The 22008-nt window shown below is 38.9% G+C and overlaps 1 protein-coding gene across 5 annotated transcripts in view; it reads right to left on the minus strand.

Moving 5' to 3' along the window:
- PIEZO2 (piezo type mechanosensitive ion channel component 2) overlaps positions 1 to 22008 on the minus strand; it is a 440872-nt gene that overhangs the window by 32092 nt on the left and 386772 nt on the right. For 4 of the 5 annotated variants that reach the window (XR_005362693.1, XM_038543881.1, XM_038543880.1 and 1 more), the window contains 4 exons: positions 17830 to 17944; positions 13730 to 13789; positions 9673 to 9839; positions 8555 to 8721 (listed from right to left, as the gene is read on the minus strand). Coding sequence is in view for 4 of the 5 variants with exons in the window: in XM_038543881.1 (XP_038399809.1) it covers positions 8555 to 8721; positions 9673 to 9839; positions 13730 to 13789; positions 17830 to 17944 (509 nt within the window). In the remaining variant the exon portion in view is untranslated. Of the gene's footprint in view, positions 1 to 1852; positions 2021 to 8554; positions 8722 to 9672; positions 9840 to 13729; positions 13790 to 17829; positions 17945 to 22008 lie in introns of all 5 variants that reach the window. The other variant, XM_038543882.1, reaches the window with a different exon arrangement.

Consider the following 22008-nt stretch of genomic DNA (forward strand, 5'->3'; position numbering starts at 1 on the left):
TTGCCTTGCACATGGAGATACCACCTTTTCCTCCTCAAGGGTGCTGTGGACCTCTGGCCCTTCTTACTTTGAGCTTCAGGCTCCACCCACAGGGTGCACTCCTGCTCTCTCTCCTCCAAACGACTTCAACTTACTTTCTTCTATCTGCTCCCCATGGAGTGTTCAGTCTCCCAAAGCTTCCCTACTTATCTTCACCTTCTGTATTTGGCAACCTGTCCATCTCTCTTGTACCTCTTCTTCTGTGGTCCTTTATCTCCTCACTTTCCCTGACAGAGACTTTGGAAATGAAAATACAGCAGCCATGCCAGGGAAATTCGTGGCACACCTCGTTTTGTCGTCCACCCCAGCCCCCGAAGGGGAGAAGGGCAAAACTGTTCTGGAGCTGTGGAATCCCGTAGATGTAGATAGAGTGAGCCATACTGCATTAGACTCTGAAGTTGACCTGTTACCTGATTGGGCATATAGTGAGCAGTGAGAGTCCATAAACTCTGAGATTCTCAAATACACAGATTGTACCCATTTTTCTTGTCATAGACACCAGTGTAGACATGTCAGTAAGTAAGTGGACGGGTGTGTGGATGGATAGATGGATGGACCGATGAACAGGCCTTGCCCTTCATGACATCCTGAGACTGAAAAACATTTGTGTGAACCCTTGATGTCCACTCAGGAGTTTAATGTTCCCAGGACCTTAGCCTTCAGTGTGGACATCACATAGAAAGCTCTGGGAATGTCAAGGCAAACTGGATTTTTCCTAGGACTTACTTACCTTAATTAAACAGCCGCCTAGGAAGGTCATGAAATTGATCACCCGAGACAGTTTTCAAGAGCAGTGGAGCCAACCCCACATCAAGGTTAACTTCCAGTTGGATGCTAACCAATTGCAAGCATGCTCTTTTACAGTTTTGCATCAGGTCTGACCCTGAAGGGACTCAACAAGGCCTGGTACCTTCAAGATTCAACCAAGTGGAATGGGACAGCATGTGCCTGCCAGAGGACATCTCAAAAGGCCAAGGCATTCCCATCAATGCCAGGCTCCAGCATACTGCAGCACTGTATTAAGATACACAGCTGTCAACAAAAATAAGTTAACACCCCTCTGATTTACCACCTATGTACAGTCAAAACTGAAATTTGTCTTGAACTGGGTCATTTTGGTGTCAGGATAAGCACAATGTAGCTGATGTCTTTATGCCCCTGTGGACCATTCTGAAAGGCAATTCAAAAGGGAACTTTTGGACCATATGCAAATGACTGCATTTCTAAATGATTGTGGTTTTATGGTGGGATTTCACGAGGCAACTCAAGACCAATACAAGTTACCATCTACAAAGAGGATATATTATACTGCATCATAATGTTCTTTTCAAAAACCAATGGCAAAATATATTCTAGCTTTTACAGAATTATTCTTATCAACTAAAAAGGACTACAGGTGGCAGATTTAAAAAAAAAATTTTTCCTATTGCTTGTATCTTTCCTGACACATTTTCCCCCATGAGGACTGCCTATATGAGCTCTCAATCACGGAGAAAGCATGCTTATTTCTTTAAAAGCGGAAAGGGTAAGATACTTACAAAATGGAAGACAAGATTTATAGTAAGGATTTTTAAGAAACTCCTAACAGACAAAAACTAAAGAGCAGTTAGTTTCATAGAATGCTGTCCTGGGAATGATCAGTTATGGCCCAGAACGAGTGGCGGTTATGCTTTGGTTAGTCATGCAAATTCTTAAAATCAAAACTAAAAAACAAAACAAAACAAAACATACGTCACAAGCACTTATATTTGCAATGACATGAAGGTGAAAAAAGTGATAAAATTCTGGAACAAAGCATGCATGAGGTAAGCACCTTGATGCTAAACTGCCACTGTCAGCTGATGAGGAGGACATATCCATGCTGAACATTTTACGAAGCCTAGGTCGAGCACGCTCACTTGTTTTAGGAACAGTTTCTGGTCCATCTAAATCATCAAGGGTAGACTGCCTTGAGAACAGCATGGTTGCTTCAGTGTAGCAGCTAGCAGCGCAAACAGTTACAGAGACACAGTGTTAAAACGCCAGTGGTACATAAGTTTACACATGGATCAATTGACCAACACATTGCCATGCAGCAAACCACACACAACACCAATGTTACTGACCACGAGAGCCACCACAGGGCTCGAGGCTGGGAAAGGACCTGTTTGGCCAACAATAAAACATAGCAGTCCCCGATTTGTAAAAAAAAAAAATATTGGCTGGTGATAAATCATGAATTGTCCCTCTCTGGGTAGGACAGGGAAAGAGAATAATTACAAGTCCCACCATTTCTTACACAGAGCAGAATTCATACTTTAGAACTTTGTAACTGAGCTTTTAATTTTTTTTAATTAAAGAAAATACTTTTTAGTTGGAGCTCCCGATCCTGAGTTCATTGAAAGTGTTTTGTAAGCAAATTGTTGAAGCAAGAATATCCGCTTATATAAAATGCATATAGAACATTTCAATTAAAAAAAAAATAACAGTCTCCGAAATGAGAGAGGGAAGCTCAGAAATGACCACAATGAACTGAATTGTCCACTCCACTTTCTGAGTGGTATTCAGTTAAGCCAAACTAGATGCCTTGCATGTAGAAAAGATGCTGGTTTGATATGCAACTGGATATAAACCAACATCAAAAAATAAAAAAAAAATGGTACAAAGGAAACAACAGATGAAGTCTAGCAATGGCAGGATCATTTTGTCTGTTAACTTTTCATTTTGCCTAATGAGTTTTTTTCTTCTGGATCATGTTTTAGGTCTTGAGAGATGTTATTAGGATGAGAACCCACTGGCTAAAATCCTCATGTCTTATTACCCCATGGACCAATGATTGGGGAGGGAATGGTGGCTGACTCAGGGTTGAGGGCTGCATCAGCTACTAGAGGAGAGGCATTTGTAGGCATAATTTCAGGACTGGCATAGAGTTTAACCCAAAGGGAGACAAACACCCCAAAGAGCCTATGAAGGAGGCTACTAGAATAAGAATCTTCTACCGTGAGCATCAATGACCTGGCTGATCCATGAGAACGGGCCGTTGTGATACAGGATGACTGATTTCCTGGCTGAACATCATCCCATGAGCAAATGAGGCCTACAGTGTGCAAGCTGGGCAGGTGTGCTCAGTTAGTGACTGTGAGGCAGAATGGAAACCATGCAGGAAGTAACAGCTTCCAGGGCTTAGGAAGTAGGGACATTTGGGTCATTTACTCATGGAACCAGTTAAAGGGCTTTTTAGGTTCCAGGAGTGCTCTGTGGAGCCATCCTGCCGTGTGTTGTCACATGCTGTGCATGTGGTCGAGACAGAGGTAGCGATGAGAGACGTGAGCAGGTGAGCAACCAAATGGTCTCTAATAAGGACATAGAGACTGATTTTTTTTAAAAGGCCCTACCTCCTTTAGATGTCATCAAATCCTTGACAGAATGAGACAATGAGGACAAGGTAAAGTAGAAACGCAAAAAGGCCAAGTACAGGGAGGTCTGGGCTTGAGTCCCTACATTGACGTTAACAGGTCATTGAGGTTTAGATAAATTAATTCCCTGCTCTGAAGTCTTAATTTTTTTTTTAAAGAATCAGAAGAGGTTGTAATATGATGAAAATAACTATAGATATAATTGCATATTTGATGAAGCTGTTTCAGTAGAAATGTTTGACCCTAAGTTTATAGATCTAATAATATTTAACCCCTTTTTCTCTTTTATAAGACAGGGGAACTTCTGTATTTAATTTCCTATTCTTAGAGGTACACTCCTACAGCCTTTTAGGGATTTACAGGCAAAAAGATACTGTGTACTGTCCCCTGCGGCCCTGCTCAGATTTTCTGTGTGGGGACCACTGTTCTAACCCTTAAGTGTGACTTGTCTTGTTAATGTCTGAGTCCACTGTCACAGTAGCTTGCCCTCACACTCCACACCATCCCACCCAGTTGGGTCATATGGAATATCACCAATTTATCATCCAATCCAGGGCAGTTTGAAAAGTGGAAAGGAAGATGAGGAGCTTTCTGATAACAGGCCCAGATGACAAGCCTGAAGGGACAGGTGCTATCACCGCACCAATCAGCCCACACTTTGAGCCACCCTGGGGCACATGCAGCCTCTTAGGTGACATATTTCAAGTGATAACCACTCCCTTCATATCTAGGAATGCTCCTTAGAATGTCATCTAATGTTTCTCACAACAATTTAAATAATTTGTTTTCTGGGAATGTAGATGATATCTGATTTCATAAAACAACCATTAAAATAAGTGCCATTTTTACAGCTGGATTTGAAGGAAAGAGTGATTTTTGCAATAAGTCAGAGGGAATACAAAGTCTCATCCCAATCCCATCTGCAGTAAGCTCCAGGGTGAAAACAGGTGACTTGGATGCCAGAGCAGAGCGTGGCCTTTGGGACAGCTCCACCCAGGCTAGGTCCCCTGCATAGGGGACGGGGCCACACTAAGTGCGTGTGGCCCCACTGGGGATGGTGCTAGACCCTGCTTAGTAACACAGGTGTCTCCGAGTGAACTTCCACACTCTGAATTCCTCCTTGGGAAGATTCCTACCTTTCTAGCAATCAGCTAGATTGTGGCTTCCTGTAGGCTTTAATATAGACAGATTTTGTCTGCAGATTTGATAGTTTCCTAAAGCAGAAAACTGGAAGTGGAGCTCAGCCATTTAGAAAGAGCTGGCATGATGATTCATTTATTAATGACATAACGAACCCTATCATGTCTCTCTTTTCTTTGGGTTGAAATAAGAAATAAAAGATACATTAGGAACTAATTTTAAAGGTCCTGGTTTTCTACTAGTAAATTCATTGATTGATTGACCACTTCTAAATTTGGGGGGTATTTTAACAGGTTTTGTGAAAAAGCCATCAATGGATTTAAATAACTCCTGTCTCAGGTTTTTGATCATGGGTGTGGTTTTATATTTGTAATCTTGGGTCCGATTTAAAGGCAGTTACTGATTTTATTTTAACCAGTCTTCCTCTTCTTTTATCCCTCTTAGGTTATGACTTATACTATTAAATTAATTTCTTGATCAGGCATGTTGTCAGTGTTATGTAGTTAAAAGTTACTAATACAGGAATCAATTATGTTTATATTATGGACAACTTATTTTCAATTCACTCTCTAATACTCTCTTTTATTTGTTTGATTCAGAGCTTGACTCTTGAGCAGCTATTCTCAAGCCAGGTCAGGAGGCCTGTGAAATTCTTTAAAATTTATGGGAAAAATTTGTACTTATTTGCACTTTTCCCCTTTGGATGTTAGAATATTTCAGCATTTTTCTCCTCCTACCATTATCTTCCTCTTTCTGAAAACCAGTTGTTTGATCATGAATAGTTTATAAAGTGGGTAGGTTTGGAAACTCTGTGATCCCCTGACCTTCATTTACCCCAGTAACTAGGAGGCAGCATCTATCAGCATCTTGGATATTCACTACATTTTGACACATTTTTTTTTTTCCCCGTTTAGACAAATCTTGTCTCCCTCTGCCTTCCTGCTGACACACTTGCACACATGGTCATGCGGTCTCTATTTATTTTTAAGGGAAGAGCTATCATGAAGTAACTTGGTATATGTATGAGCCTTGGTAGAATGTGGATAAAAATGGAATTTCAGTTTTTGCATAAAAATGAATTCAAAGAGAAAATAATTCTGTTTAAATTACTGGTCTACATATAGAGAAAATTGTTGCAATAAGGACAAATTTAAAAAGTTGGCAGCTTCCAAATAGGACAGTTATTTATGATTTGCAAAAAGTAAAAATAAAATGCAAACTGTAATGATTTTTTCATCTCAGTGGAGTCTGTCCAAAGAGAATGAAGCTCCCCTTTCAAAAATGCAGATTGTGGGGCATTTTCAGGAAGACACACAAGGGGGTGCCGTCAGTACTTGTCAATAAAAGGACACTAGATTTTCACTTTGTAACTTTTCTATTGCTAGTGGTTTTGGAATTACTGATAAGAAATGTATGTATGTTTGGGTGTAAAGAGAATGAGAAACTTTTATTAGCATGCCCACTGTTCTACTAGTCGCTTATCTTATTCTAGATATTAAAAACACTTTGAACAGGATCTCAATTAGCAAATAAATGTTTTGACCTTGAAAGTCTTTTTTGTTTTTTGACCTTGAAAGTCTTAAAAGAATTTCTGTCCTAAGTGTCTCTTCTCACAGAAATCTACGATAGCAGAAATATGTCTGTTTTTTTTGGAGCTGACAAATGAGCAAAGATTATTCCCAAATTAAAGGGAAAATATATGCCTTTGATTTTCCCTGATTTAAAAGAATCCATCCCTATTTTGGGGGAAAGTAGAGGGCAGGGATATATCCAAGCAGAATTTTATCTAGTACAAAAATCACATTTAGGGTAGCCTGGGTGGCTCAGCGGTTTAGCGCCGCCTTCAGTCCAGGGCCTGATCCTGGAGACCTGGGATCGAGTCCCACGTCGGGCTCCCTGCATGGAGCCTGCTTCTCCCTCTGCCTATGTCTCTGCCTCTCTCACTCTCTCTCATTAATAAATAAACAAAATCTTTTTAAAAATCACATTTAAATCAATACATGAATACAGATATTTTTTTCACAAATAAAAATGAAGTTTTCGTATACATTCTATTTTAAATCTTCATTCAATGCAATGAATATCTTTCCATACCAATAAATATAGATCTGCATCAATAGGTAATTATTGGGTAGCAAGACTACAGGTACAATTGGAGAAGCTCAAATATAGCAATGCAGCAATAGCTAAACAGAGCTCTTCAAGGTAAAACTTTTTCTTACCCACCTCTCCCCATTCTGGTTGCAATTTCAACTTGTAGTTGTCTGTTTTGGATTTGGTATCAATAAAATGGTCTCAGTTCCTTCTCCTATCTTGTCCTGTAATATATTCAGTATCTGTGGAGGACAGATATTCCAACAGGCCTCTAAAGACCTGCACCCCAGGCTCTCCAGGGGCTTAATAAGACAGCAGGAATACCTGGCGTGCCTGCGGCCTTTCCCAAGGCAGGCATCCCAACCCAGAGTGGGTTTTTTTTTTTTTTTTTTTTTTTTTTTTTATGATAGTCACAGAGAGAGAGAGAGAGAGAGAGGCAGAGACACAGGCAGAGGGAGAAGCAGGCTCCATGCACCGGGAGCCTGATGTGGGATTCGATCCTGGGTCTCCAGGATCGCGCCCTGGGCCAAAGGCAGGTGCCAAACCTCTGCACCACCCAGGGATCCCCCAACCCAGGGTTCTGTGGAGAGTCCTATGGGTAGGTATTTCTTCCCAGACTCACACTACTTAGAGATGATGTACCTTCATGTGTCTATCTCAAAATCAAGTTCAGGGGCTAGCATGGAAGAGGTACTTTTAAACATGTTTAATAAAAGCAACAAAAGTCCTCAGTGGTGATGTTCCTGCCCTATAAAGATGTATACCAGGTGTGACTCATCCCATCTAGCTAATCATCCTAGGCATGTCAGCCTCCTCCAAACACAGGACTTCAGCTTTAACTCAGAAGCTAGCTCCGTGCAATCGGCAGCAGCTGTCTAGAAAATTGAGGGAAAGAATGGGAAGGCTCAACTGGGGTAGGTAGTAAGAAAGGCACATCAGTTCTCAAAGTTGGCCTGGAGTGCAGGAAAAGGCCATGAGGGGCCGCATACCTTAGTGGTTGAGAGACCGGGCTCTGAGCTGAACCATGTGGTTTTGGATTGTTCGTGGCTCTTCTTTTAAAATACTTCCTAGCTGTGTGGCTTTGGGTAAGTGACTTACTCTCTGTAACTGAACTTCATGTTCTGTGAAATGGGGATGATAACATGCATCTGGGGCTTTCGAGGATACAGTGAGGTAGCCCATGTACACTCTGTCACGCTGGCCCGTGGTGAGTACAGGGCTCCTGTAGTGAGACTATGCATGTGATCCCACAGGCCAGAGAAGATGAAAGCTGATAGACTCCCTTCTTGAATTTTTATTATGGATCACAAAGTAACAATTCTGAAAGGACAAGATCAAAGATAGCAACAGATGGTAGAAGATTCTAGTAAAGAAAATACTCTGCGGGGCAGCATTTTTTCAAAGGAATTAAAGATACAGCCATTGACACAGTCACTTTGTGATTGGAAAGGCTCACTCATTCTTATTTGCCTCCAGCTTGGAAGTCTCTGTCCTAGGCTTGTGAGTCATACAGGTGTTTCTAATATGGTCTTTTTTTTTTTTTTAAAGTAGGCTCCACACTTGGTGTAGAGCTCAAACTCATGGGGTTCAAACTCACGGCCCTGAGATCCAGACTTGAGGTGAGGTCAAGAGTGGGACACTTAACCAATTGAGCCACTAGGCACCCCTCTAGTAGCCTATTATTGATACCTGATTGTACCTGGCTCAGTCAAGGGGAGGACAGGATTCTTTTTGCTTTGCTGCACGCAGGCAGGTAGGCTGAGGGGGGTGGGGATCCATGTCAGTTTCTGATTAACTGTTTCCGCAGACATTCATTTCTCATATTGCTGCAGCCCACCTCTTTTACCTTTGTCAAAAGCAAACCCACTGTTTAGAACGTGAAATACCTGGAGATACTGTCATGTGAATCTAAGCTATCCATCCTGTGGGCTGTCTGTGCACCGGAAGCTGCACCAGGACGGTCGTTAATGGTGTCCAGTCCAGACTCTCTGGAAAGGTTCATGATGTGGTTCTGGTAGTACATGTGGATGCTCTCCCGAGTGGGGACGTTGCCCTGTGGAGGGGAGACAGCGCCACAGTTCTTCTTTGCCGGTGTGGCCACCTGGCATTTCTCAATACCGGTAACTCTCATCGGCACACACACCTTGCGCGAAGATTACAAAGCTAGTCAAGGTGGGGATTGATTTTAACTCATTGGATTAATGGCTCCCAATATCACTGGGTAAGGCTCACAAGAAATCCCTTTTTGGTTATGGGTGAAGATGTTCAAAAGGCCATAAGTCCTGGGGATGTCATGGACAGCATGGTAACTGTACTGCATTTTTGAAAGTTTCTAAAAGACTAGAACTTAATAGTTCCCATCACAAGAAAAAAAAAAAAAACCCAGGAACAATGTGTGCTGATGGATGTTAAATCAACTAACTGTGATCATTTTACAATATATACAAATATCAAATCATTATATCATACATCTGAAACTAATATGTTTTATGTATTATATCTCAATAAAAATAAGATAAAACCTTTTCAACAAACCCTTTCTTATATGTAGGTAATTTTGCTAAATGATAGTAACTTTTTCAGAAACAAACTATTAGTTTTAAATACTATCTATAAACTGTATATGATGATATTTTGTTGCTCTGCATATATCTTAAAGTTTCAGATCACACTTCCCAGACTAAACAACATAATCCACGAGACAGTAGAGCCTGTGGACTTGCAAACTGGGGAGGGGAAGGAACAGAATGAATAAACTGGCCATTGTCCCAGGACTGTGCGTGCATGTGTGCACACACATGTGCATATGTGCATGCAGTGTCTGATTATTTTAATTCTGAGCATGGAGCAGATTTAAATATACAGAAAAACAGAAGGGTTATGTAAAGACAGTCTGAAAGACACACTGCAGATTTTGTGTTATCCTATTTGGAGCCCTGGACATTGACTTTTAAAATCCTTATAATGTGGGAAGAAGCAAAAAGAATTGTACCAACAGTGTTACCTTTTTAATTTCTCTGGTCAGCATGCATCTTTCAATTCTCAGAACTGTAGATATATCAATATGCTCCCTTGAAATGGAGTTAAGCCAAGTTGTGAAACTATCCACTGTTGCCAGAAACAGAACCCAGGTAAATTTCAAAATATTAAATATCCTCTTGATGATATTATCTAGGAAGAAGAAAAGCAACAAGATTTCAAAGGAGCAAAATACCATCAGCCATTTTGCTGTTGTGTAGCACAGCGATGTTTTACCAAAGGCAGACCTGGCTTCAGACCAGCATGCCTAATACGGAGTGATGCACGTGACACTCAGCATGATGGGGGGCATGAAGGAAGACAGGCAGTATAGGAAGCTATGGGTGGGTCTATCGAGACATGCACTGGCAGCATCAAAACCCAACTGGGATAGAATTTTTATCCTGTAGTCAAAACAGCAGTTGGAATAGGCCCATTGACAGATAATAGGTTTGATAAAAAGTAGATATTGCACTCAAAGATGTTTCTCTTGATGACACAGGGACAGAAACAGTCTATCTATCCAGGAAACTGGGTCCTTTAATGCTATTTAAATAAAGTTCTTCTTTTCTTAAGTAATGATTATTGTTGGAAACAATTCTATTGATTCAGTAAGACTTTTGATGCTTGTCACTGCAGCTGCATTTCAGTTAAAACACGTTCCAGCTTATTGTGTAAAAGGGCTCAGATACTACTAAATTATCTCCATCATTCTATTTCATTATATTGAGCTTCGCCAAATTCTGCACATGGGATCAATCCTGTACAACCAACAGATGCTGTAAGATTCCTGATGCACTTGGGTTCCCTTCTCTGTCTGCCACTGTGATGTGGGGAGCCTGGCCAACCTGCCCAGCATGGTAAGCTCAGCTCAGATTGCCACCGTGTCTGTGACATCATCTGGGTGCAGCACATGTGCCTTCCTTGTGCCCTCAGAGAATTCCACAGGAGCTCCCTGATGATCATTAAGATTTGAGGAGGTTCCAACTGTGACCTAACTTATTTGAGGTCAGAATTGAAATAAAAGAGGGAAGATGGTGTCTTTTTTTTTTTTTTTTTTTTTTTTTTTTTAAGATGGTGTCTTAACTGCCTGTTTGATTCATCCATTCCCATAAGCCAATGGTTTCTCGACTGGTACACAAGGAATCCTTCAAACTGGGCCACCAAATTTTGATCCACGTGAATTTTTTTTAACTTGGCATTTCAAAGATTATGTTTTATTTGTGATTTCAAACACCGCGGTAAAGTGAATACTTAGCAAACATCATAATGAATCAAAAACCGCCTTAAGTGTTTACTAACGAAAACCTAAAACACCATCACCTCTACCACCATCAAGAAAAACAGCTTGTACCCTTCAACCTTCTCCCAACTGAAAAAAAAAGGAAGGAAGAAGAAAAGAAAGAAAAAGAAAACAGATTCAAGTGTCATAGTAAAATCTTAATGAATTTATGATTAATGATTATAGTTTGGAATTGAGTATAGCATGCAGAAAAGGGCATAAGCCTCTATGGTCTTATGCAGGGCTCATCAAACTTTTTGTAGATGCGATCTGACAATAAATATCTTTGGCTTGCAGGCCATACTGTCCCTACTACAACTCTTCGTCTTTTCTAGTGTGGTGTGCGTGCAAGCAGCTATAGACAATGTCTATGAATGGGCACAGCTGGGTTTCCAATAAAACTTTATTCGTGAAGTTTGAATTTTATAATTTTCATATGTCATGATTCTTCTTTTGATTTTTTTCAACCATAGAAAAGTGTAAAAATCATCCTTAGCTAACAAGCCATAAAAGCAGCAGGTGGGATTTGGCCTGAAGGTTGTATAGTTGCCTACACTAAATCCAGTGCAATCAGATGTGACATTGGCATGAATCACCCCTGCTCACCGCTAATCCTCTCTTTCTATAGACCACAGTCTGACTCTGAATTTGACTTTGTAATAGGGGAAAAACGTTATTTGTGAATTGGATTGCCTAGGAGGAAGGCAGAGTTTCTCTTGGGGAAAGGTTTGCTCTTTTCAACAGGAGAAGCACTGAAGGGAAGTTTATCTATGAACAGGGTGGCCTCAGGACAGAGTCCAGGTGGGCAAGATAGAGACAAAGAAGAGTTGAACAGTTCTACCTACTGAAGGAACAGGAATCTTGGAGTTGCCAGCTGGTACCTGGGAAAGAAAGCGGGAATGATCTAATGAGCCAGGCCCCAGAGGCACCAGCTAGGGAGAGACCCACTGAGGCAGGAACAGTGATCACTGACTTTCCCCTTGAAGTTGCTTCCTGACTCTGCTGTCACTGCCCCATCCACCCCTGCTATTCCCCAAAGCCTCTGTAAAATGCCATCACACCTAACAGTCTTCCATGAGGTGTACTTTAGGAAGTAAGGAAATGAGAGCATCTTCTGATGAACAAAGCAGCCCAGGAAGGGACCAGCTGCTACATGATGCTGCATGGAGGGAGGTCCTGCAGATTCCACAGAAGAGCAATTCTGAGCCAAAGGCAGCCATGGGCATCTATATTGCTGCTGCCTTCTCCCCCCAGCTCCTGTTTGGGGTTTAATCTGAGCCAAGGTTCGTATATCCCACAGTTCTTTGGACAGAATCTCTAGCTGATTGGTTTGACATAAAAAGAAAGTCTGAGCCCTAGAGGCTGAAGGACTTGGGGATTACACCTATCGATAAACTTGACAATTTTTGACAATTTTTTTCTCATATACACAATTATTGCCTGGGAGGTAGTAATGATACATATGATTATTTTACAGTTTTGCCAAGGCTGGTCCTGAAGGTAAAACTAAAATTGCTGTGTTGGAGACACGAATAACACACACTTTATTAACCTGAGTGACCACAAACTAACATGTGGAAATTGCATTTAAAATTTTTATTTATTTTTTCGCCAGAGTCATTAAGGCATCATGGTTAAAGTCACATACTCTGAATTTAGACTTTTTTGGTTCAAATCCCAACTCTGCCTCTTAGTGGTTGTGTAGACTTGGAAAAGTCAGCTAATCTTTTTCTGCCTCAGTTTCTTATCTGTTAAATGAGGGAGAGGGATTTTGAGGTAAGCGGTTAATATGTCTAAAGCTCTTGGAAAGTGCCCGGTAAAGATGTGTGATCCAAAGTGTTAGCTACTATTACTGTATGTAACTTTGCAGCAATAATAGAACATCTGGTGTTCTCCACATATGTGTGAGTCAAATAATCTGGAAATGGGGGTTCAGGTTTAAGAACGATGTCGTAGGTGGTGTTAGTCTCATTTTGGGCCAGCAGATGGCATCCTTGGAAGTATTCATGTCCAGAATAAGTGCGCCTGAAAATCTTGCCTGCTGATAAATAAATGTATGTACACAGGAGTTCCAGCCCTATGACATGGAGGAAATGATATGTTTATGGAATTAGAGAGACATTTGAGTTCATTTCATTTGGAAGCTTTTGTCTTGCTTTTTTTTTTTTTTTTTTTTTTTTTGCCTTCATGGAGAAATTTCCCTCCACCACTCACATCCTATGAAGCCCAAATGACACCATGACTGAGCTAGGAATTAGAAGATATGGATTCAGTCTCTGACTCTTTCACTTAGTAGCTGTAGAATCCTGAGCAAACTCACTGGGAATACCACTTCATCAAGTGAAGACTTTGGCCTAAACTTCTAGAATCGTCTCATTTCTCCAACTGTACTTACCTCTGATTTAACTCCTTCTTTCTATGTCCTTTAAAATTGATTGCCAATATTTTTTGTGCTTTTATATTGGTGGCTTCCATGGGACATTTATAATTTGCTCCCCAAATCCTCTCTCATAGATATTTGGATAAAATAGTTTACAAACTGACTCTAATCCAACATTCAATCCAACAGTGTAAAGGTCAAATCTACTTTAAGGAGTCACTTTGAAATTTTACTTAAGATGAGATTTCAAGGGACATTGATTATTTAGCCATAGTCCAGAAATAGTTTTTGATTAATTATTTTTAGGCAGCCTCCCATGACATACCTTCTGGGAAAGCAACATTTTCAAATTCCCCCCAGTTCATATTTGTCTTTGGTTACCTGGTCCATCGGATTTCTTTTTGATTGGTTCATCCTCTCGGTCTTCCCACTCCACAGGACCTGCCCAGTGTGTCCAATAAACATGAGTTAGATCGTTTTAGGGGAAATTAAATGTCAACACTACTCTTCTGGAGTAAAAGTTATTTTGCAATTAAATTTAGAATATCTGCCTAATTTAAGAGCTCTCAGGAAAAAGTTGTAAGAATCCATAGCTCTCAGATTCCCTTTACTCCACTCCAGAGTAAGAATCATGTATAACTAGGAATAAATAAACTATAATCCACTGGCTAAACCATTTTTAGGACTAGTCAAATAATTTTAGAACATTCTAAGATTTGTTCTTAGACATTAAGAACAAATGTCTGAGGACAGCAAGTACAAGTTTGGAGTAAAAGGGTGCTAGTGGGGGGAATTTGCAACACTAAATATTAAAACTAACTATCCAGCTACTGAACTAAAAAACAGATGACATTGGCCCAGAACTAGACAGTAGGATAGTGGATCAGAGTTCAGAATCCAGAAACATACCAAAGAATAAATGGGAGCTTAATATTGACAAAAGTAGCATTTAGGTTCACTAGAAAAAGGGAGGATAATCTAATAAACAAGGATAGCATAGTGGTCTATCTATGTAAAAGTAAACAAATTAGATTTCTACTTCACAAAATAATAAAAATTCAAAATATAAATAATACTGTGAAGAAATAAAGGAAAACATTTGCATAATATGTGGGAGAAAGATTTTCTTTAGCAACATGGAAACCCTGAAACTGCAAAAAGAAATTGAGACCTCTTTGACGTCAGAAAAAAAAAATTGTTTATATAACATATGCTATAAACTAAATAAAAAATAAGCACTAAATGGGAAAAATACGGGATCCCTGGGTGGCGCAGCGGTTTGGCGCCTGCCTTTGGCCCAGGGCGCGATCCTGGAGACCTGGGATCGAATCCCACATCAGGCTCCTGGTGCATGGAGCCTGCTTCTCCCTCTGCCTATGTCTCTGCCTCTCTCTCTCTCTCTCCGTGGCTATCATAAATAAATTAAAAAAAAAATTTAAATGGGAAAAATACTTGTAACACATGAGGAAAGGATAATATCTCTAATATATAAATATTCTCTAAATCAGTAAGGACAAACAACCCAACGGAATAATATTTTGGAAAATGATAAAAATGTTTAAATCTTAGATTTGGAAGTACAGAATACCATGAAAATAGGAAATAAAAAATGCTCAGTCTCATTAGTTAGGGAAATTCAAATGAAAATAAAAGCCATCTGTCATCTCTAAGAAAAACAAACAGTACAAAAAATAACATTCTGTAAGATTAGGCTGTAGGGAAATGGACACTCCTGTACCTTACACATAGGAATGTAAATTTCTAAAACCTTTTGGGAAAACATATATTAAAGTATAAAAGGTCATACGTCCTTACTCAGAAATCCCACTTTTGATAATCTATTCTGTGGAAACTCTGTGTTTTCCTGACCTTTAGCTATGCATTTAAATATACACACATGTATATGCATGCCTGTATGCATTTTTGTGCAAGGGTAACTATGATAGCATTGTTCATTGTGGCAAAAATTTGAAAGCAAACAATGTCCATTAGTGATGGAATAGTTGAATAAATTATGCATATCCATATTGTAGATTATTTTGCAGTCATTAAAAAAGGATGATATAGTTTTATAAATACTTAATTGGAGAAATGTTCATAACACAATGCTAATGAATGTACCAGACTGATTTACATAGCACGCACTCATTTTTGAAAATAAACAGAAGAAACGGTGCCTGCACACATTTACGGAACACATGAGTAAGGAGTGGAAATGAACACCCCACATTGTGAGGATGTGGCACCTGCAGGGATGTGTTTCCATGGCAGATTGTCACATCTACTTCTTGACTGCTTGTCTTGTTACATTGGCTGTGCCTTCATTTTGTCTTTTAAACCAATAAAGTAAAATAAAATTAAAGCTACCAGGAGATAGCAGGGAGCAGAATGGGCAAAGAGGAGAGAGAGTTTGTAGTTAGAGTTCCATTAGTAATTATGCTTCCTTTTCTCTGATTTTTTCAATACATTTTTAATTTCACAAAAAAAAAATCTGCATAGATTTTCTTTGTAAAGAATCAAAATATAACAGCTAAACCTAAAGTTCCCTAAAATCATACCACTTAATCTCAGTCTCTCCACAGAAGAGACTCCTATTCCTCTCCCAGAAGTAACCGCTGTTATTAATTGCTAAGTATTCTTCTTGGTCTTTCTCTTGCATTTATGCAGTATTATATTCACCTATTAAAAATGCAAAATACTGTCTTGAGGAACACTGGCTTCTGTTGTTTCATAAATGGTTTTATAATGTGCATGCCATTTGCAACATAATACTTTTCATTTAACATTATGTCAAGTTCAAGGTCAGCACAGGTTTCAACTGTGCAAGTCCATTTATATGTGAATTATTTTTTTATAAATACAGTACAGTTCTGCAAATGCATTTTGTCTTCCTTATGATTTTCTTGATCACATTTTTCTCTAGCTTACTTTATTGTTAGAATACAATATATAATACATGTAACAGACAAAATATGTATTAATCGACTGTTTATGCTATTGGTAAGTCTTCTGGTCAACAATAGGCTACTAGTAGTTAACTTTTGGGTGTGTCAAAAGTCATACAAGATTTTTGACTCTGTGGGGGTCAGTGCCCCAACCCCCACATTGTTCTAGGATCAACTATGATCCATCTCGCTTTTTAAACTACTGAATAGAATTCCAAGTTTTTTTTTTTTTTTAAAGATTTTATTTATTTATTCATGATAGTCACAGAGAGAGAGAGAGAGAGAGAGAGAGAGGCAGAGACACAGGCAGAGAGAGAAGCGGGCTCCATGCAGGGAGCCCGATGTGGGATTCGATCCCGGGTCTCCAGGATCGCGCCCTGGGCCAAAGGCAGGCGCCAAACCGCTGCGCCACCCAGGGATCCCGAATTCCAAGTTTTTATTATTAACAAATGTTTGATAAATATTCTTGGACATGCGTCTTTGTGCACATGTGCAAATATTGCTTCAGGTTGTGCAAATATTGCTTCAGGTTAAGTCACACAGCTTGAAGTAGGACTGATCTGTAGTAGGATATGGACATTTAACATTTTTGTAGATATTAGCATATTGCTCTTCAAAGTGAATGCACTACTTTACTACTCCATGTATAGTGTTGTATGAGTTATAACTCATACAGGCACCTATCTTCCCACTAGCTCTAAACAGTGATATTAACAAATGTTTGGGTTTTTGCCAATCTGAGATAAAAAAACAAACAAGGAAAACAGTAGTACATCCAAGTATTAGTTGTGTTTCTTGTATTAGTAGTGAAGCTGAGATTCTTTTGGCTATTTCTGTTTCCTGATCTGTAAATTATTTTTCATATCTATTCATATATTGGGTTAATTTTTTCTTTTACTACTTTTTAGAAGTTCTTAGTATATCTAGAATACTAATCTTTAGTCTCATATAAATAATGAAAATATTTTTTCTGATGGCCCCCCCTTTCACACTGTCACCTTGATTTTGGTGTTTGTTGTAGCTTGGAATTTTTGCAATTTTCAGAAATGTCTTCCTATTGTATATTTTCAAATATGCTGAATATGGTATTGGTAGTTATGTTCCATTTTTGGCTTCTGATCCTGTTTACATGTGTTTTGCCTTTTCCTCTTAGTCAAATTTACAAAAGTTTATCCAAAAAATTTCCAAAAATTTTTTCTAGGAATCAACTTTTCACTTAATGATAGATCTTGTCTTGTATTTCTTTTCTGTGACTTAACATCTGCTTAAAAATTAATTTTTTCCTTCTACTTTCTTTGGATTTATTTTGCTCCTCTCTCTTTTTCATTCTATAAAATGTATCTTAACTTAAATTCATGTTTTTATTTATTCCAAGGGTCAGATATGAGCAGTGATGGACAAGTAGAACTCTGTGCACTCCTTAGAATATGAGAATGGCATTCCTGCAAAGCTTCTGTCCTTTGTAGCTCCCTACTGTATCCCAGGGCCACACAAACAGTGAGTGCTGGCTGGACTCTGCATTCACACAACACTCACCCTCCCCAGATCCTTTTCTTCTTCTTTTCTGTTCTTCTTTTGCAGACTTTTTTTTCTCTTTGCGTCTCTGTCGCAGTGCTGTTTTAGGGTCAGTGATCCAGGCTTGATAAACAAACTGAAGGGGGGAAAGTTCAGTTATTTTCTAGCTTTGTAATAATTTGAATTAAAAGAAAAGGAACCAACACCAAACTTCCCAACTTTTGGAAATACATATATATATATATTTTTTTTTTTTCTCCCAGCACAAACTAAATCTCCTGCTCCCATATCCCTCAATATTCTGAGTTGACCTGTGCTATTTCCACTATCATGAAATAAAACATGAAAACAGACATTGTAGGAATATATTTCATTTGGTATCACAATCATGAGATACTTGGGTAACCTCCATTCTTCCCAAGTCCCTGTGTACTACCACCACTTTGTGAGAGTTTCTGATTCTTTTGTATCACACACAATAGGATACGCTGGGCACCATGCTAAGGGTAACTGGAGTACTTTTTTCCCCTTGCAAATAAAGTTTGAGTCAATAACAAAACATCATTTGCCCATTTAATTTGGGAAAATAGTTATGCACATTTGATATTCTCCCTTGTGAAAAAACAGCTATGACCAATGACTTGAGAAAGGGTTTTGTAGATTGATTAGTATTTGTAGAGGAAAAACTAATGTGATGTTGAGGTGAAGGAGTCATTCCAGAATGTTACTGAAGGCCAACCATGGTGCTTTTGGTTGCCTTTTGTCATTTTCATTCAAAAGCTGAAAATGGTTACATTAACATAATAAAACCAATAACCCCCAGAGAGCAACTTTAACAGCCCACCCGCAAAATGTCTCTCAAGTCATGCAGAAGGAACAAAAAGAAAACCTTGTTAGACAAAGTCAGCCATCTGTAATCATAAAGCCAAGCAGGCATGCTCCTCATGCACCCACAAACACACCTGGGTCTCAGGGAAGCTGGGTTTTCTATTATAATGATAAAGTTAAAGGAATGTTTTATGGGAGCACTTTGTAAACCCAGATATTTTCACTGTATTCTGTATTATTTTCAGATTTCTGAAATCTTTGAAAAATACAGTGTAAGCAAACCACTTGCATGGTGATGTCAGTAAAAATGAAGAGGGATCCAACTTTTCAATGGATGGAAATGTAAAGGTCATAGGTGACAAAGGAAGAACACTGCTTTTATTTCACTGGTAGAAATCTGAGTCCTACAGGCAATTAATGTGAATGGAACATCTGTATTATTTCGGAATAATAAACCAAGGAGGCAAAAAATAATCTTATTTTATGCCAAAAAAGTTTTTTTGGAAAATGAGAAGATGAACTGACACTGGAAGGAGAAACATCAAATGAAGGAACTTATGGTAGATATGTATTGAGCATGCTAATTGGGTGTTCCATCAAGAGTATCTTTGCCATGTATGTCAGGTCCTTTGCTTATTAAACCTGCCACCTCCCAAAAAGAATATTTTTGACGTTTAGTACATTCATAAGCAAACTTGCTTGAGCAAAATATTGATTCTTTTAAAACAATCTGAACTGCTAAACACAAGAAATTTTCACGTTTAAGAGCAACATATGATGACAATTCCTTTAAAAAAAGGGGTTATGACAATATTACTTTTAGATAATGCCAGAATCCCCAAAATAGAAAATAAAAAAGTAACTCAGGATTTGTGAGGGTATTAGGTACACAAGTTGGAGGCATTCTTTTGTTCTGGAAAAAAATGGGGAGGGTAGGCTAGAAGGAGAAGGGGCATTTAGGACAGGATGGCAGAAGTCTTGCAGGAGGGTGAGTGCCATTCAGCTTTTGTCTTATGAAAAGGAATCCCCTGGTTCTACCTATGATCCCTAAATGATTAAGTCCATCAGTGTTTTCTCACTGAGATGAGAATTTACATAATTCAAATAAGGGGGAACAAAAGAAGGGAAGAAAATCCTATGAGGAGTCCCTATTTGTAGGTAAATTTTCTTAATGCTGATGTTTGGAACTTCAAACCCTATATAGCGACTGGAATATTTGATAGAGGGTCAGTCTGACTGTTTCAAGAAATGGTGATAACAAAGTGGGAGGAAAGATCCCAATTCTTACTGAGTCAAGAAATAGAAGTTTCTTACTGGAAGTTCTCAGTGCTAGTGGGAAATGAGGTTCATCTTACTGAAAATATACAATGCATAAGGCATTTAGTTTTTAAAACAGGAGAGACTTTTACTAAAGTGGATGGAGATTCTTCACTGAAATTTGTTAAATTTAATAAACTCTCATTTAATTCAGGTGTGACCCAGAACTTTATGTTGTCTGTAAGAAGTTATTTTATTTCTGTTTTAATTTTTTTATTTTAATTTTAATTTTAATTTTAGTTTCATTTTTTTTTAAATTTTATTTTATTTTATTTTATTTTTTTTTATTTTTTATTTTTTTAGGGAGGGAGCTGGTGGAGGTGCACAGGAGGCAGAGGGAAAGGGAGAGAGAGAATCTTAAGCAGGCTCCCTACCCAGTGCAGAGCTGCACACAGGGCTTCATCTCATGACCTAAGCCTGAGCTGAATTCAACAGCCAGAAGCTAAACTAACTGAGCCACCCAGGTGCTCCTTTGTTTGATAATTACATTGCAATCTTTCATATAAACTCATAAATATGAATGGAGAGACTTATATGGTAGTCATAAAAGGGAAAAGAAAAACAATCCTAAGGAAGTGAATACCTTGAATATTAAATGAACTTTCAGACTCCTGGCATTTTAAACATGAGAGGAACCAGAAGTTTAGATTTCCCTACTCAGAATGGACCAGCAGCTGCCCTTCCTCTGGGAGTTCAAGAGCATTACAGAATTGTAAGTGCCACAGGACCTGCTTCATTGACAGAACCTGCATTTAAATAAGATCCCAGGTGACATGGAAAAAATGTTGGTCTCCCTCAGTATCCAAACACTTGCTTAACATGTGAGCATAAAGACCTAAGAGTTCAAATGCCTGCCCCAGATTAAGTCAACAGAACCAGCTTTCTATAAAGTACATGAACAGTAATTCATTATTTATGATTTTCAGTAATGAGTGACTACAGCATAGGTAGCTGGGTAATGTTTGTTGTGCATTAGATGAATCGACACACAGCTTTTTCACAGTTTATTCTGCACTATCTGAGGTGACATGGGAGTGAAAAACTACACAGATCTTTCACGGCAACACCGCTTCATGAGGGTTTGTATCAAAATCAGAAGAGTAAATGGAAGACGATACCAAATTCAGGGAAGATGGAGACTTGGATGGGAAACCAACAAGGAAATGGGGTCAAATGAGTCTTTTATTAGCTCATTCATAATTTGACCAGCTTTCTGAGGACAATGATCACACGTGTAACACATCAGGACTGACACATGCAACCAGATGTGACCCTTTTAAAATGAGACGTGACTTAGGCAAAACTACAAGAAGGACAGAGTAGACGTTTATCTGCATTTTCTCTCTCTATATTTCGATAGGCTGTGGTGCCATGTGAAGATCAAGAATCAAATAATTGGAAATTTGGCTTCTCAAAACTCTCCTTGGAAAGCTTTGCCTACTATTTTAAGTTCTTCTACTTCCTCCATTGTACGATCTATAGAACAGGGAAAATGCAGGTGTAGGCCAACAAGGATCTGCTTGTCTAAAGTTCTACGGAGCGGAGAGTCACACACCACATGTCAGTGAAACATCAAATACCTTTGCAGCTCTGATTAAATACTGAAGAATAGTTTTGGGAAGTTTAATGACAGACTTTGGCAAGGCTAAAATGGCCGACGCAAACTTCCCAATAGCTCTCTACAAAGAAGGACAAAGCAAGAGTGATTAGTAGAAAAACACCAAAGACTAATAATTTAATATATGATGTCAGTATGAGTTTGTCTCTACAATTACATCAAGTAGGTTAAAACGTGCCAATGACTGAAGCTAGAGTAAAATGTGCTTTGCTTGTAGGTTAGGAATAAGGAAAATAGTCATTGCATATAATCCATAAACATGGCGAGGATGATCATGTTTTCTCCTTTGCTGAACGATGAGTGGTGGTTATAAGAAAACTCATTAGAATAAAAATAAACAAGTCATTAGTATTTGACAAGCCAGGCCCATACATGCACACAGACACCATCTTCAAGAAACACATTCAGGTAGTGATGGGGCTAGTGAGGAAGCATCA

The sequence above is a fragment of the Canis lupus genome, chromosome 7 (genome assembly GCF_011100685.1).
Source record: "Canis lupus familiaris isolate Mischka breed German Shepherd chromosome 7, alternate assembly UU_Cfam_GSD_1.0, whole genome shotgun sequence".
NCBI classification, from domain to species: domain Eukaryota; kingdom Metazoa; phylum Chordata; class Mammalia; order Carnivora; family Canidae; genus Canis; species Canis lupus.